This window comes from Cervus elaphus, chromosome 16 (genome assembly GCF_910594005.1).
Source record: "Cervus elaphus chromosome 16, mCerEla1.1, whole genome shotgun sequence".
NCBI classification, from domain to species: Eukaryota; Metazoa; Chordata; class Mammalia; order Artiodactyla; family Cervidae; genus Cervus; species Cervus elaphus.
Genome location: NC_057830.1, coordinates 32,034,147 through 32,052,061, shown reverse-complemented (window position 1 = coordinate 32,052,061; position 17,915 = coordinate 32,034,147). Strand labels below are relative to the sequence as shown.

General features: G+C 36.0%; 1 protein-coding gene across 3 annotated transcripts in view; it reads right to left on the bottom strand.

The window, feature by feature from the left end:
• The window catches only part of AGTPBP1 (ATP/GTP binding carboxypeptidase 1), a 183,617-nt gene that overhangs the window by 45,274 nt on the left and 120,428 nt on the right, over positions 1-17,915 (bottom strand). For all 3 annotated transcript variants that reach the window (XM_043927561.1, XM_043927562.1, XM_043927563.1), the window contains 3 exons: positions 16,628-16,711; positions 14,135-14,221; positions 13,902-14,050 (listed from right to left, as the gene is read on the bottom strand). In XM_043927561.1, the coding sequence (XP_043783496.1) occupies positions 13,902-14,050; positions 14,135-14,221; positions 16,628-16,711 (320 nt within the window). The remainder of the gene's footprint in view (positions 1-13,901; positions 14,051-14,134; positions 14,222-16,627; positions 16,712-17,915) is intronic.

The following is a 17,915-nucleotide window of genomic DNA, read 5'->3' as shown; positions in this document are numbered from 1 at the left end:
CAGAATCTGGGAGGAATCTCTACTAATCTTAAGGCAGATGGAGCAGGACTGAGAGAAATCCAGTTCAGAATATGCCTCACAATCTATTTTCAAATACATATTTTGGTTTTGCACAGCTAAAAGAAGTGTTATACTATACTGTGATGGCTCTTGAAGAATAACACATGAAGAATATAATGAATAAAAATAGAAAACATTAAAAAAATCAATTATAAGAACCTTAAATAGGTCAAAATTACATATTAAAAGGCAAGGGTCAAACAACAAAATGCAACCTCTATTTACAAAAATAATGAGCAAAGATGCATCAAATTCAAACCAATATAATTGTAAGTATAATTCTAGGCCAAAGATAAGGAATAGAATAAATGTGACTGTTTTATACTGTTAATGTGCATGTGTGTGTTCAGTTGCATCCAATTCTTTGCAACCCCACAGATTGTAGTCCAGCAGGCTCCTCTGTTCATGGAATTCTCTAGGCAAAAACACTTGAGTGGGTCACCATTTCCTTCTTCGGGGTATCTGTCCCACCCAGGGATCAAACCCACGTCTCCTGAGTCTTCTGCACTGGCAGGTGGGTTCTTTACCACCAACAGGTATACACAAAACATAAAAAGAACATGGAAAAGTTATAAAAGTCTATGTGCCAAATGCCAGAGCATTAAAATAGAAAGCAACATTTTTTTAAGTTGACGGAAAAGGGGCTTCTCTGGTGGCTCTGTGGTAAAAGAATTCATCTGCAATGCAGGAGACATGGGTTCGATCCTTGGATCAAGAGGATGCCCTGGAGAAGGAAATGGCAACCCACTCCAGTGTTCTTGCCTGGGAAATTCCATAGACAGAAGAGTATAGCGGGCTACAATCCATGGCGTCAGAAGAGTCAGACATGACTTAGCGACTAAATTACCACACTGACAGAAACACAGTAGAAGTGAAAGGCTGTTTAGCTTTCTTAAGCAAACAGACAATATAAAAACTAAAAAGGATACATAAAACTGAATAAACAGGTTTATAACAATAAATTTAACAATTTATCTTAAAATTATTTTGCCAACAGAGAATACGTCTTTTCCAAGAACCCATGAACACTAACACTGATCAGATGTTAAGCCATAAAATTACCCCAAATCATAAATTTCACATCTACAAACAAAACTGATTAAAACTTGAATGCAATGACAAAAATCATAACCAAAATAACCAACTAAAAATGTAACGAACCCTTTTCTAAGCAATTACTGGGCCAACAAGGGTATCAAAATCACACCCAATTAGAAGCCACCTATAAAATAACAAGGAGGTCTTAGTATCAAAATCTGGAGGGGAGAGGGTATGGAATTAAGTTGTATAAAAAAAAAAATTGAAAACCTAAATGCTTGCAGGAGAGTTCCCAACATGGCAGAACTGAAAGGCCCTGAGTTCACACACCTCTTCTCAGAAGCACACCAAAATCAAAACTATTTGCATAACCACTGATGAAAAAGACCAAAGCCTACCAGAAAAGATCTTCTACAACTAAAGATATAAAGAAGCAGAGGAACGAGATATGTAGGAGGGGCAAAGTCATGGTATAGTTAAGGTCCATGCCCCTCAGTGAACAATTCGCAAACAGAAGACTGCACCTGCAGAGGTTCTCCCCAAGGAGAAAGGGGTCTGAGCCCCATATCAGGCTCCTGAGCCCAGTGATCCTGCACCAGGAAACAAGCTTCAAGAATGTCTGGCTTTGAAGCCTAGTAGGGCTTAAATTCAGGGGGATTGGAGGGCTGTGGAAAACAGACTGTACTCCTGAAGGATGTACGCAAAATCTCACATGTTCCAGGATCCAGGGAAAAAGCAGTCGTCTGAAAAAACCCTGGGACAGACCCAACTGCTGATCTTGGGAAGTCTCCCAGAGATACAAGAGGCAACTGGAGCTCATTCTAAGGACACATACATTGGGGGCAGCAATTTTCGGGTGCTCATTCTACCAGGAAGACACTGGTGCTGGCAAGTATCATTGTGGAATTCTCCCTCTAGCTTATTAGTCCCAGGACTCAACAGTCTACAGACATCACTTCTGGGACACCAGAGGCCAAGCAACTAACTGAGCTAAGACATACCCCCGCCCACCAATAGGCAGGCTGCCTTAAGCACCCCTGAACCAAAAAAGCTGCCCCAGACATGCATATGCCGACCAGAGATGGCCCCACAGCACACATCAGCTCCAAGCCCTGGCTTCAGCCACCACTGAGTGAGTACCAGCCCCAGGATCTCCTAGACCCCAACTCTGACCACTAGTGAGCCAGCACGAGCCCTGGGACCCCTCGGGTTCCACAGCCAGCTATTTCAGGATCCAGCCCCACCAATCAGTGGCTAGCAGTCTCTGCACAAGGCAGGGCCTGGCAACCAATGAGACCAGGGGCCAGCTACACCTACCATACCACCCACAGTGGTCAGCCCAGCACCACAGAAGGACTCAAAAAGCCCACACGGGAGGCATCTCTAGAGCACATAGCTCTAGTGACCAGAGAGAAGTCTGCTGCTAGAACACACAAAATGTCTCCTACAAAAGGGTACTTTTCCAAGGTCCGGAAACATAACCAACATACCGGATACATAAAAACAGAAACTTGGGCAAATGAGGTGACAGAGGAACATGTTTCAAATGAAGGAATAGGATAAAATCCCAGAACTAAGTGAGGTAAATATAGGCAATCTACCCAAAAAAGAGTTCAAGGTAATGATCATAATGATGATGAAAGAACTCAGGAGGAGAAGAGATGCACAGAATAAGAAATTACAAAGGTTTTTAACAAAGAGCTTGAAAATATAAATAACAACCAAACAAAGATGAAGAATATAATAAATAAAATAAAAATTACAATATAAGGAGTCAACAGCAGACTAAATGATACAGAAGAGTAGATCAGCAACCTGGAAGACAAAGTAGTGGAAATCACTGAAGCTGAACAGAAAAGAAGGATAAAAAGAAATAAGGACCATCTGATACCTCTGGGGCAACATCAAGCACACACATTATAGGGATATAAAAAGGAAAAGACAGAAAGGGGCAAATAACATATTTGAAGAAATAATAGCTAAAAACCACCCTAACAGGGAAAGGATACAGATACTCAGGTCCAGAAGCCACAAAAAGTCCCAAAAAGAATCAACACAAGGAGGACCACACAAGAAGCAAGGAAAAAGCAACAGGTTACATAAAAGGGAACTCCCATAAGGCTATCAGCTGACTTTTCAGCAAAAACCCTGCAGACCAGAAGAGTTTGGCATGAAATATTTAAAATGATGAAAGAGAAAAACCTACAATCAAGAATACTCTAGCTAGAAAGGCTCTCATTCAGATTTGATGGAGAGATCAAAAGTTTTACAGACAAGAAATAGCTAAAAGAGTTCAGCACCAACAAACCAGTTTTATAAGGAATGTTAAAAGGACTTTGCTAAGTGAAAAAGAAAAAGCCACAACTAGAAATAAGAAAATTACTAGAAGAAAAAACTCATCAGTAAAGGCAAACATAAAGTAAAGGTAGTAGGACAGACATGTTCAGAGCAAGTAGAAAGGTTAAAAAACAAAAGCGGTAAAATCAACCTATATCCACAATAAGCAGTAAAGGAACACACAAAACAAACAGATACAAAATATGATATCAAAAATGATAATTTTGAGGAGAAAAGAATACAAATGCAGGGTTGTTAAAATGCATTTGAAATTAAGATATAACCAATCTAAATAATCATGTATATAAATATAGATTGCTACATATAAGCCTCATGGTAACAACAAAACAAAATCTATAATAGATATACACACAAAAGAGAAAGGAAGCCAAACATAATACTACAGATAGTCATTAAATCACAGAAGAGAATAAACAACAAAACAAAAAAGACCTACAAAAACAACCCTCAAACAGTTAACAAAATGGCAATAAGTATATACATATCAATAATTACTTTAAATATAAACAGAACAAAGTCTCCAATCAAAAGACAGAGAGCAGCTGAATGGTGCAAAAACAAGACCCATTATATGGCAACAATATATGTCACCTACAAGAGACTCACTTCATATCCAAAGACACACACAGACTGAAAGTGAGGGAATGGAAAAAGGTATTCTATGCAAATGGAAACCAAAATAAAGGCAGTGTAGCAATACTTGTTGGAGAAGCCAATGGCACCCTACTCTAGTACTCTTGCCTGGAAAATCCCTTGGACGGAGGAGCCTGGTAGGCTGCAGTCCATGGGGTCGCGAAGAGTCGGACATGGCTGAGTGACTTCACTTTCACTTTTCACCTTTATGCATTGGAGAAGGAAATGGCAACCCACTCCAGTGTTCTTGCCTGGAGAATCCCAGGGATGGGGTCACACAGAGTTGGACACGACTGAAGTGACTTAGCAGTAGCAGCAATACTTGTATGAGACGAAATAGATTTTAAAAACAAAGACAGTGCCAAAAAAGACAAAGAAGAACATTACATAGTGATCAAGGGATCAATCCTAGAAGAAAATATAACAATTACAAACACATATGCACACAACTTAGGAGCAGCTAAACACACAGGGTAAATATTAACAGATATCAATGGAAAGATCATCCAGACAGAAAATAAATAAGAAAACACTGGACTTAAATGACACATTAAACCAGATGAACATAATAGATATATATAGAACACTCCATCCAAAAGCAGCAGATAACACATTCTTTTCAAGTGCAGCTGGAACATTCTCTAGGGTAGATCTCATGCTAGGCCACAAAGCAGGCCATAGTAAATTTAACAAAACTGAAAGCACATCACCCTTTTGTCATGACCACAATGCTATGAGACTACCAAGAAAAAAACCCTGCAAAAACCACAAAGAGATGGAAACCAAACAATATACTCCTAAATAACCAATGAATCACCAAAGATACAAACAAAAACAAAGACAAATGAAAAGAAAAACAAAATAGAGCCAAAGTCTAACTGATGCAGCAAAAGCAGTTCTAAGAATTTTAAATTAATATATTTACCTCAGGAACAAGAAAAATATCTCAAACAATCTAACTTTAAACTTAAAAATAACCCAACCTTACATCTAAAGGAAAAAGAACAAACAAAACACAAAGTTAGTAGAAGAAAATAAATTACAAAATCAAAAAAGAAGAAAATAGAGGCTAAAAAATTAGAAAAGATCAATGAAACTAAAAGCTAGTTCTCTGAAAAGATAAAATTGATTAACCATTATGCAGATTCATCAAGCAAAAAAAAGAAGGCCGAAATGAATAAGTGAAGGGGAAAAAAAAGGGAGAAGTTACAACCAACTCCACAGAAATAAAAAAGAAGATTACTATAAAAGTTGGCCTAAAGCTTAACATTCAGAAAACTAAGATCATGGCATCTGGTCCCATTACCTCATGGGAAATAGATGGGAAAACAGTGGAAACAGTGTCAGACTTGATTTTTTTGGGCTCCAAAATCACTGCAGATGGTGACTACAGCCATGAAATTAAAAGACGCTTACTCCTTGGAAGGAAAGTTATGACCAACCTAGATAGCATATTAAAAAGCAGAGACATTATTTTGCCAACAAAGGCCCGTCTAGTCAAGGCTATGGTTTTTCCAGTGGTCATGTATGGATGTGAGAGTTGGACTGTGAAGGAAGCTGAGCACCAAAAAATTGATGCTTTTGAACTGTGGTGTTGGAGAAGACTCTTGAGAGTCCCTTGGACTGCAAGGAGATCCAGCCAGTCCATCCTAAAGGAGATGGGTCCTGGGTGTTCATTGGAAGGACTGATGCTGAAGCTGAAACTCTAATACTTTGGCCACCTCATGCGAAGAGTTGACTCATTGGAAAAGGCCCTGATGCTGGGAGGGATTGGGGGCAGGAGGAGAAGGGGATGACAGAGGATGAGATGGATGGATGGCATCACCGACTCAATGGATATGAGTTTGAGTAAACTCCAGGAGTTTGTGATGGACAGGGAGGCCTGGCGTGCTGCGATTCATGGCGTCACAAAGAGTTGGACACGACTGAGCGACTGAACTGACTGACTGACTGACTGATGAACAGCTATATGCCAAAAAAATAAACAAGCTGGAAGAAATGGACAAACTTCCATAAACGGACAAACTCCTAGAAATGTACAATTTCCCATGACTGAACCAGGAAGAAATAGAAGACATAAACAGAGCAAGACCCATAATGAAATTGAATCAATAATTTTAAAACTCCCAACAAGCAAGAGTCCTGGACCACATGACTTCACCAGTGAATTCTGCCAAACATTTAAAGAAGAGTTAAGATCTACTGTTCTCAAACTATGCCAAAAATTGCTGAGGAAGGAATAGAACTGAACTCATTATACGAGGATAACATCCCTCTGACGTGAAAAATAAGACAAAGGGATCACACAACAAGAAAATTACAAGCTATTATCACTGACGAACATAGATGCAAAAATCCTCAACAAAATATTAGCAAACTGAATCCAACCATATGTTAAAATGATCATACACCATAATCCACTGAGATTTAGCCCAGGGATTTGGCCCAAGGATGGTTCAATATCCACAAATCAATCAGTGTGATACATCATATCAACAAACTGAAGAATAAAAACCATATGCTTATCTCAAAAGATGCAGAAGAAGCTTTTCATAAAATTCAACATCCATTTATGATAAAGTCTTTCCAGAGGGGGGTATAGATGGAACATACCTCAACATAATAAAGGCCATATATTATTAGCCTACACGTAACACCATACTCAATGACAAAAAGCTGAAAGCATTTTCTCTGAGGTAAGGAAGAAGACAAGGACACCCGCTCTCCTCACTTTTTATTCAACACAGTATCAGAAGTCCTAGCCACAACTGTCAGATAACAAAATAAAAGGAATTTGAAATGGAAAAGAGGAAGTAAAACTCATTGTTTGTAGATTCCATGACACTATACGTAGAAAATCTTAAAGATGCCACTAAAAATACTACTAGAGTTCTTCAATGAAGTCAGGAAAGTTGCAGGATGCAAAATTAATATAGCACATTAATAGGTTATACATTATATAGTCATTCCTATAAATGCAAAGAGTGAAATAAAATAATTCTGATTTTTAAAAAATCAGTAAAAATAAAGTTTCTTTAGTAGGAGAAAGAATATGTATCTCAAAACAAGAGCGAACATACATAATATAAATACTAGTAGCATTTACATTAAAGTCAAATAAAACATGCCCAAAATCTTCCTTTAGTTTAAACAGTCTCAATGATCTAGCCAAAAGCAATGAAACAATTAATTACGTAACTAGGGAGAAGAATAAATTCTAAGGAACTACCAAAAAAATTCAAAGTATCAACTGAGAAACACTGAGAGCTAATAAGAAAGTTCAGTAAAGAGTTTGATTTTCAAGGAAACATAAAAATCCTCAGCTTCCTGTCTGAGCTACCAGGGAAGCTCAAGAAAATGGGAGTGGGTAGCCTATCTCTTTCTCCAAGGGATCTTCCCAACCCAAGAATTGAACCAGAGTCTCCTGCATTGTAGGCAGATTCTTTACCAGCTGAGCTACCAGGGAAGCCCATCAGCTTCCTTAATTCTAAATAATGACAAACTTGAAAACAGAAGTACTCTTTCAGAACAGGAAAAAAAAAAAAACCCACAAAATACTTAAGAATAAAGGTAAAAAGAAGTGTATAGAACTTACAAGAAGAAAACTAAAAAATTTAGGTGAGGGAACAAAAAACTTGAGAAAAAAAATATATACACCATGTTCTTTTTTTTTTTTAATTATTTTTTTTTCCAGTGGGTTTTGTCATACATTGATATGAATCAGCCATGGATTTACATGTATTCCCAATCCCGATCCCCCCTCCCACCTCCCTCTCCACCCGATTCCTCTGGGTCTTCCCAGTGCACCAGGCCCGAGCACTTGTCTCATGCATCCCACCTGGGCTGGTGATCTGTTTCACCATAGATAGTATACATGCTGTTCTTTTGAAATGTCCCACCCTCACCTTCTCCCACAGAGTTCAAAAGTCTGTTCTGTATTTCTGTGTCTCTTTTTCTGTTTTGCATATAGGGTTATCGTTATCACCTTTCTAAATTCCATATATATGTGTTAGTATGCTGTAATGTTCTTTATCTTTCTGGCTTACTTCACTCTGTATAATGGGCTCCAGCTTCATCCATCTCATTAGGACTGGTTCAAATGAATTCTTTTTAATGGCTGAGTAATATTCCATGGTGTATATGTACCACAGCTTCCTTATCCATTCATCTGCTGATGGGCATCTAGGTTGCTTCCATGTCCTGGCTATTATAAACAGTGCTGCGATGAACATTGGGGTGCACGTGTCTCTTTCAGATCTGGTTTCCTCAGTGTGTATACACCATGTTCTTAAGTGGCAAGATTTAATATAAGAAATCCAGTTTCTTCCACATTATTCTATAAGTTTATGCAATGGAAATTTGGGGGTGTCTGATAAAATTATTCAGAATAATACTGAGAAAAAATATTCATGAAAAATAAAGTTAGAAAAAACTGTATAAATCGTTTTTGAAAAAGACTACAGAATATTAAGCTATTTTATGAAGTCAAAATAACTTAAAAAACAAAGTGATATGAGAGCAACAAGGATGGTGCACGAGACTGCAAAATCAGAACAATTAAAATCTAGTGATGCTGCTGCTGCTGGGCTAAGTCACTTCAGTCGTGTCCGACTCTGCGACCCCACAGACGGCAGCCCACCAGGCTCCCCCGTCCCTGGGCTTCTCCAGGCAAGAACACTGGAGCGGGTTGCCATTTCCTTCTCCAGCAGTGATGCTAGAGCAACACGACATAACAAAGCTCCCAAACAAATCCCAGAGTATCATGAGGCCCAGAAGTTGATGACAGTTGTGGTGTCACTGCTTCCACTCTTTCCTTCTATTTCCCAGGAAGTGATGGGACTAATTGCCATGATCTTAGTTTTTTAATGTTGAGTTTCAAGCCAGCTTTTCACTCTGCTCTTTCACCCTCATCAAGAGGCTCTTTAGCTCCTCTTCACTTTCCGCCATTAGAGTGGTATCATGTTTGTTATTTTTCCCGGCAATCTTGATTGCAGCTTGTGCTTCATCCAGACTGACATTTTAATTGATGTACTCTGCATGGAAGTTAATAAAAATATACAGCCTTGATGTAATCCTTTCCCAATTTAGAACCAGTCCGTTGTTCCATGTCCAGTTCTAACTGTTGCTTCTTGACCCATATACAGGTTTCTCAGGAGACAGGTAAGTAGTCTGGTACTCCCATCTCTGTAAGAATTTTCCAGTTTGTTGTGATCCACAAAGTCAAGGCTTTAGCATAGTCAGTGAAGCAGAAGTAGATATTTTTCTGGAACTCCCTTGTGTTCTCCACAATCCAACAAATGTTGGCAATTTGATCTCTGGTTCCTCTGCCTCCTTGAAACCCAGTTTGTACCTTTGGTAGTTCTCGCTTCACATGCTGCTGTGGCCTAGCTTGAAGGAATTTAAGCATAACCTTGCTAGCATGTGAAATGAGTGCAATTGTGCGGTAGTTTAAACATTCTCTGGTATTGCCCTTCTTTGAGACTGGAAAGAAAATTGACCTTTTCCAGTCCTGTGGCCACTGCTGAGTTTTCCCAATTTGCTGACATATTGAGTGCAGCACTTTCACAGCATCATCTTCTGGATTTGAAATAGCTCAACTGGAATTCCATCACCTCCACTAGCTTTGTTCATAGCAACACTTCCTAAGGCCAACATGACTTCACACTCCAGGATGTCTGGCTCTATACGAGTGACCACACCATCGTGGTTTTCCAGGTCATTATGACTTTTCTTCTATAGTTCTCTGTATTCTTGCCACCGATTCTTAAATCTCTTCTGCTTCTGTTAGGTCCTTTTAACTTTTCTGTCCCTTATCATGTCCGTCCTTGCATTAAGTGTTTCCTTGATATCTCAAATTTTCTTGGAGAGATCTCCAGCCTTTCCTGTTCTATTGTTTTCCTCTATTTCACTACACTGTTCATTTAAGAAGGCTTTCTTATCTTTTCTTGTTATTCTCTGAATTCTGCATTCAGTTGGGCATATCTTTCCCTTTCTCCTTTGCCTTTTGCTTCTCCTCTTTTCTCAGCTACACAGCCTCCTCAGACAACCACTTTGCCTTCTTGCATTTTTGGGGGGGAAGGATGGTTTTGGTCACTGCCTTCTGTACAATGTTATGAACTCCATTCCTAGTTATTCAGGCACCCTGTCTATCAGATCTAATCCCTTGAATCTGTTTGCCACCTCCACTGTGTAACTATAAGGGATTCTAGTGGTTTTCCCTACTTTCTTCAATTTAAAGCTGAATTTTGCAGTAAGGAGCTCATGATCTGAGCCACAGTCAGTTCCAGGTCTTGTTTTTGCTGCCCATATAGAGCTTCTCCATTTTTGGCTGCAAAGAATACAATCAATCTGATTTTGGTACTGGTGTTTCATGGCATGGTGAAATGTTATTACCACATATTGTGTAGTTTAAAAACAGTGTATAATGACTTTTCATATTTTTAACCCAAATGTATAAAAGGGTAAAATTTAATTTCAAAATTATGTGAATATGAGTAAGATTAAGGATGGATAACAAAATGCTAAACAGTGGATTTTATCTTCTATTTCCTTCTTAGAGAATCTTCTCTAAAGTTTATTTACTTTACCATATTCCCTTATTTGGAATAGTAGATCCCATATGATCCACGGTTTCATAATCCAAAAAACAAAAACAAACAAACAAAAAAATACTTAGAGCTGGAAGACAGATAAAGAAATTCCACTTCTGTGAATATGTAAGTAAATTACTACACACACAGGTATTTAGTATAATACAATAATGTTCATCTCAGTAGTAGCTAAAGTAGAAAATAATTAGATACAACCTAAGGCGTAATAGGGTCACTAAGCTTTGTAATCACTTTGTAAGTCAGATCATGTGCTGTACAGTTTATACTTACACAGAGCTGTAGGTCAATTAATCTCAGTAAAACTAGAATCAAAATAAAAATGGCTTAAAAGTCTAACAAAGGAAGAGTTGGATAAATGAGCTACAGAACTTCTATAAGATATCCATTAAACTATGCTTCAGAGGAGTATTTGCTTAATGACCAGAAAAATAATGGTGATATAATGTTTAGTTAAGATGCAGGTTATGAAACTGTGTGGGTTATGAGCATTTTTTTAAAAAACACATAACTATGTGTATGGAAAGATCACATAATGCATTATTTAAAAAAAGCTGGAAAGAAACAACAAACATTAAAATACTATTTTTTTGGATGATATATTGTTGATGCTTTTAATTTTCTTCTTAACAACATTCTGTTTTCCAGATTTTCTACAAAGTGAGTTTGGAAAGTATGATATATTAATAGCAATACAAACAAGAATATACCCAGTGGGCAAAGGGTAAAAAGGAGGGGAAACTTAAAAACTAAAGCAGCCATCTGTCTCAATGTTTTGACTTGGTTTTAGTTACAGAATTTTATTCATTTTAAATTTAAAACGACACTAAAGGAAGAAATTATCACACAGAAATAGTTTTTTTAATAGAGAAATATCACTCCAAAATATGTTTTTAATTGTAAAAATTAAAGTATTTTAATAAAGCTTAGTGTACTATTTTATAAAAGTCAATAAATAAATATAGTAAAGATAGCATCTACCTATAGCACTAGTACTTGAATATTCTCTATCATTTCTGGAATAAATATGCCTTTATATTTTACTCATAATTGTCCTTCACTCCTGTAAAATATTTTGTTAGTATTATATTGAATATTTATAAGTTAAATAGAGAAAACATAAGATTCTTTACTTATTTTGGTATTATTTTGAATGATTTTTCAATTAAGGTTAATTTTTTAAGTTATATGAAAGTTTAAGGTCAACAAATGTTTCTAAAAAATAGGACATTCGATGATTAGCAGTCATACCCAAAAGTAAAAAAATAAAACAAGATTTTATCAAGAATACTCATATCACTATTCAGGTAAGTCAATATAACCACTGAATCCTTAGGCAAAATATATTTTTATAAGAATACATCATTTAAAATTAGATTACTTAAAACATTTTTAAAACTTTAAAATAATGTTTATAACTAAACCAGATATTATGAGCCTTATCTTCCCATAATTATTACATTAAATAGTGAATCTGACTAAAGCTTTATCCTATGTATGTAAAATAATTATCTGGAGAATACAGTTTTCTGTTTTCCATATAAATAATGACAATTGGGAAGAATCAAATCTTGAAAGCTTCAATTTTCAGAAATGTCCCCTTATAGAGTATCATCATATTCATGCTTTTAACATTTTAGAACATTTATCTGAAACAGATAATATAGCATGTCATGCCTTAGCTGTTTAAGCTCTTCAATCTCCATACACCAGAAAAAAAAATTTTTTACACAAAATTATCATCAAATAAATACTTAAAACTGGATGGCTTAATTTTCAATTACTGATATTAAGTTTATACAATTAAATAATCTTCCATTGAAATAATACCTGACTATAAAAACCTGATGCCTTGGCAAATAACCCCAAGTTTGACATCTACTAAAGTACTAATAAGTATAAAGCCTTAAATGATGCTATAAATATAGCTTTTTTGCTGGTACAGCCCTAGAGTTTTTAAAAACTGCCTCATGAGAAAAACAGTAGAGAAAAACAGTGAAACAAAAAGCTGGTTCTTTAAAATATCAACAAAACACCAAGAAAAATAAAGACAAGACACAAGTTACTATTGTCAGGAATTAAATATAGGATATCACTAGAGACCCTGAAGATATTAAAGACAGTAAGAAAATACTATGAACAACTTTACATACACATTTGAAAATTTAGAAGAAACTGATCAGTTCCTATAAAGAACAAACTACTATAACTCACTCAAGGCGAAATAGATAATCCGAGTAGTCCTAAAACTATTAGAGAAGAAATTTAATCTCTAATTTAAAAGAGTACCAAATAAGAAATCTCCTGGCCCAGATGATTTCTCCTGAGAATTCTACCAAGCATTTAAGAATTAACACCAAATATGCACAAGCTCTTCCATAAAATAAGAGGAGGGAGTATTACTCAACTAGTTTTAGAAGTCATTGTTACCATGATATGCCAAAATCAGATATGATACCAAAAAACATATATATATGTGTGTGTGTATATATATATATATCTCAATATACCTCTTGAATAGAAATTTAAAAATTCTTAATAAAACATTAGCAATTATATACAATGAGTATAATTCACATATTTAATTCAGTTCACAGATAAAAAAAGGCTGGTTCAGTATTCAAAAGTAAATTAATGTAACATGCCATTCTGACAGGCTAAAGAAGAAAAATCACATGATCAAATCATTTGATGAAAAAAAGCATGTGTCAAAATTTAATACCCATTTGTAACAAAAACTCTCAGTAAACTAGTAATAAAAGGAAACTTCTTCAATTAGATTTTAAAATTTACAGAAAACTACAACTGAAGGGTGAACTCTAAAGGAGTAGCACAGGCTTGACAGTACTGAAAGAATTCTCTACCCTAGTTGTGGTGACAATAATAAGAATCTACAAATGTAATAAAAATGCACAGAATTATACACCCACACTGTGCCAACGTCAAACCCTGGTTTTGGCATTCTAGTACAGTTACGTAGGACGTAACCATTAGAGGAAACCTGGTGAAGAAAGCATGGAACTTTTCTGCAGCTTCTACAACTCTTTTAACTTTTTATGCCTCTATTCAAAATAAAAAAGTTAAAAAAGAGATTGCTTCATGTAATTCTCTTCTGGATGAACAGACTTCATTAAAAACTCTATTCTAAGTAGCATATGTAATAAATCTTCAGTTGTATTCAATTTGGATGAAATGTTGTCTTACCATAATTAAACTGACTGTTGGACTTTTCACAGTTAATGATGTTGAACCTATAAGCAATACTTGGTCGCATTCCACTGACTTCAAAGTAAAACCACTGATGATAATGATTGCTATTTATGTCTGAGTTCAGAATAAGGTCATATTCATTTCTGAAAATAGAAAATAAACAAACTTGATGAAAATTAGGAAAATATCTGTACACAAACAAAATGAGAAGAATTTTAATGACTTACTTTCTAATTTGAATTACTTTACGCAGATTCCCAGATTCAAATTTGGAGTTAAACTTCAAAACATCTGCTTCTTCTGGAATGGTATAGCTAAATAAAATTTTAAAGTAAGAATAAAAAATGCATAGCATTTAAACAAGTGAGCAAAAACAAAACTACACTATAGATTAAAAATGCACCATTATTGCTCGCTCACCCTCCTCATTATTTTTAAGCCAAAAAACAAAATCAACACAACAAACTACAAACTCTGGCTAATATTTACAGAATAAAATATTACAGTTACAAGTAGAGATTTCCCCCACAATTATATAGTGAATATTAATCACAAAAAGTTTCATCTCATTAGATACCATTTCTAAATATTAGTAATCTTATGGAAAAGACCAGTTATTTTTTAAAGTGTATATGACTTGTATTGAGTACCATAATTCTAGAAACTATGCAGTTCTCAGGTAAAACTGTTTTTTTAATTTAGAGAGCTTCATTATCTATTATCTAATCTAATTAGTACCCAAAAGGTGGAAGTATTATTCTCATTTTACATATTGCTTACTTTAGCAAGTATTTATTGAGCTCCTACTAGGTGCCAGATACTGTTTTAGTCATTTATTTCCCTGACTGAACACAAATTCTTGCTCTTCTAGAGCTTACATTCTAATGGGGGAAAATGAAGACTCCCAGAAGACCAATGCTTTTGTCCAAAGTCATTTCAGTTAGAAATAGCACTGGCATGCGACACTTCCCTGAGTCTGGAAGGTCTCCTGGAGGAGGAAATGGCAAACCACTCCACTATTCTTGCCTGGAGAATTCCATGGACAGAGGATCCTGGCGGGCTACAGTCCACAGGGTCGCACAGAGTCGGACATGACTGAGCAACTAAACAACAAGAATATGCTACACTCAAGAGTTCTTGAGGTTCTGTGTTACCACATTTGTCTGGTCTAACACAGAATTAAAAACATTGAAATAACTAAGAAATTATGAACAGATTTGTTTTTTATTTTTGAGAATGTTATTTCAAATTCAGTCATTAGTTCTGACATAACTTTACCCTGACTCTTAACAAAAATCTTTTTAAATGTTTTATTTCCTCCAAATAAGACTAATGAAATATAAAATCTCTCCAAAATATTAGAATGTTGAAGGAGAGAAAGGGAAAACCCACTCGTGGGCTGATTAAAGTTCTCATTACTGGAGACAAATGCAATGGCACCTAATGAATTATATATAAGTAAATAAATGAAAACAAAAATGATGAATATGACTACTATTAAATCATTTATCTCCAGTAATGAGAAGTTTAATTATGTATAGATATGAGAGTTGGACCGTAATGGAAGGCTGGATGCCGAAGAACTGATGCTTTCGAACTGTGGTGTTGGAGAAGACTCTTGAGAGTCCCTTGAACTGCAAGGAGATCCAACCAGTCCATCCTAAAGGAGATCAGCCCTGGGTCTCATCGGTCATTGGAAGGACTGATGCTGAAGCTGAAACTCCAGTACTTTGGCCACCTGATGTGAAGAGCTGACTCATTAGAAAAGACCCTAATACTGGGAAAGATTGAAGGCAGGAGGAGAAGGGGACGACAGAGGATGAGACAGCTGGATGGCATCACTGACTCAATGGACATGAGTTTGAACAAGCTCTGGGAGGTGGTGAACGACAGGGAAGCCTGGCATGAGGCAGTCCATGGGGTCATGAAGAGTCAGATGTGACTGAATCAACAACAACAACAAAATCATTAAACGCAATGGCACCAGTGATAACTCTAAATTGGAAATTACACTAAAACATTGTTGTGGTTTAATCGCCAAGTCATGTCCAACTCTTAAAATCCCATGAACTATAGCCCACCAGGCTCCTCTGTCCATGGGGTTTTCCAGGCAAAAATACTGGAGTGACTTGCCATTTCCTTCTCCAGGGGATCTTCCAGACTCAGGAATCAAAACCCAGTCTCCTGCACTGCAGGTAGATTCTTTACCCACTGGGCCACCAGGGATTACAAACCAATGGCTTCAAAAGTCAGGCAAGTAACATAAAATGACTGAAGCATATTGTAAGCAGTAAGAGACAAAAGTGAGAAGTCGGGACTGTCGAAAAACAGCAAGCATATTTTCCTTCTAAAGGGGATGGTAATTTGTTGTCCTAAGGAGAGGAAGGCTCAGTATTACAGGACAAAACTGCAGCATTGGTATGAAATCTCCATTATCTTAAGTGGAGGTAGTTTCAGTGTTTAAAAACAAAGCATCAGTTTGTGATGTTTCCCTTATTAAACCCATTAAAAGCCCACATAAGAAAAACTAAATTTGTAGCATACTCAATTTAACTAAATAAACATGATTTATATTACCATTACATCTCTGCTAAAAGATAAAAATAGAGTGAGGCTTAACTAGGTGGAAGTTAACTATATTTCTTTGTCTTTTAAAAGAACACTGAAATTTTAAGATAAGAATAAAACCAACAAAACTAAAACACAAAAATGAGACTTACTTTGGGTTATCTAAGTCATATACCACTCGATCTATGATATCACTCTGATGTATTAGCCTCTCAATATCTTGGGCAATTTTTGTTCTGAAATCATAAAGAAGTTTGACCAAAATTCATTATTATATGCAAAAACCACTACAATATTGTAATTAGCCTCCAACTAATAAAAATAAATGAAAAAAAAAAGATAGAAAAAAAGAACCATCATATTTTTAAAAAGGGAAAAAAATAAATAAATAAATCAGTACATAAAATTTAGACAAAAATCAATATTTTAAAAGTCTAAGTTCTAGAAAAAGAACCAACACAAAGCCAATAGTTTTATTTTAAAAAACCTTGAATGACTATATGCCTTTCTATAGACAAATTCTTAATCTTGCATTATATAATTAAGCATATTTATTTTTAGTTTTATATTTTACAATAACTAACTCATTACTGACACAGCAGTCTATCAAGAAAAAAACAAGCATGAAAGCATTATGATATAAATCCTTGATTTAGAGTCAGTGTCATAACTTTCAAATAGCAAATTCTTTCTACAAAAGCAAAACTTTTAAAAAGTTACTAATTATAATAATAAATCAAAAATTTATATCACCCAGATCTTCAACAATGAAAGACACGGCACTTACATATACTCAGATATGCCATACCAAAAAATACACATGTTCAAGTATGCTGCTGCTAAAACATCCATTTGTCAAAACCATTTATTAAATATTAAATTTATGAAATACCTACCATAAATGTATAAAAAATTAATACTTACAAAAGTTTGCAGTTTTCCTTAAGAAAAATGGTATTAAAAGGCTGATACAACATCTCAGTTCTACAGCAATATTCTGCATTGTAAAACAAGCTAAAAAAGCTCAATACCCACAGGGCCAGCACGTGATGTACCTGAGGAGGCCTGCTGGGGGACACTGTGGAAAACTGGGGAACACAGGATCTGTCTAAACACAACCAAATGCTGCCAGGTAGGAAGAGAGGTTAAGAGTGCAATACCAAATTTACGAGAAACAACGGAAACTTGGATCGCTACGTGGAGTCTCTCAAATGTTAAAGGATGGTAATCTATTAAAAGATAAAAACCGGGAGGACAAGACAGCAGAGGAGTAAGTGGACATGGAGTACATCTCTCTCCTCAGACACATCAGGAACACACCTTCAGACACAGAAGGGCATCCAGAACATCAGCTGAGAGAGGACAGGAGTACCTGACCAGAGAAAACAAATATATAGACCCCCACAAAACTCAGTAGAAGGAAGGAACTAGGGAGAAAAT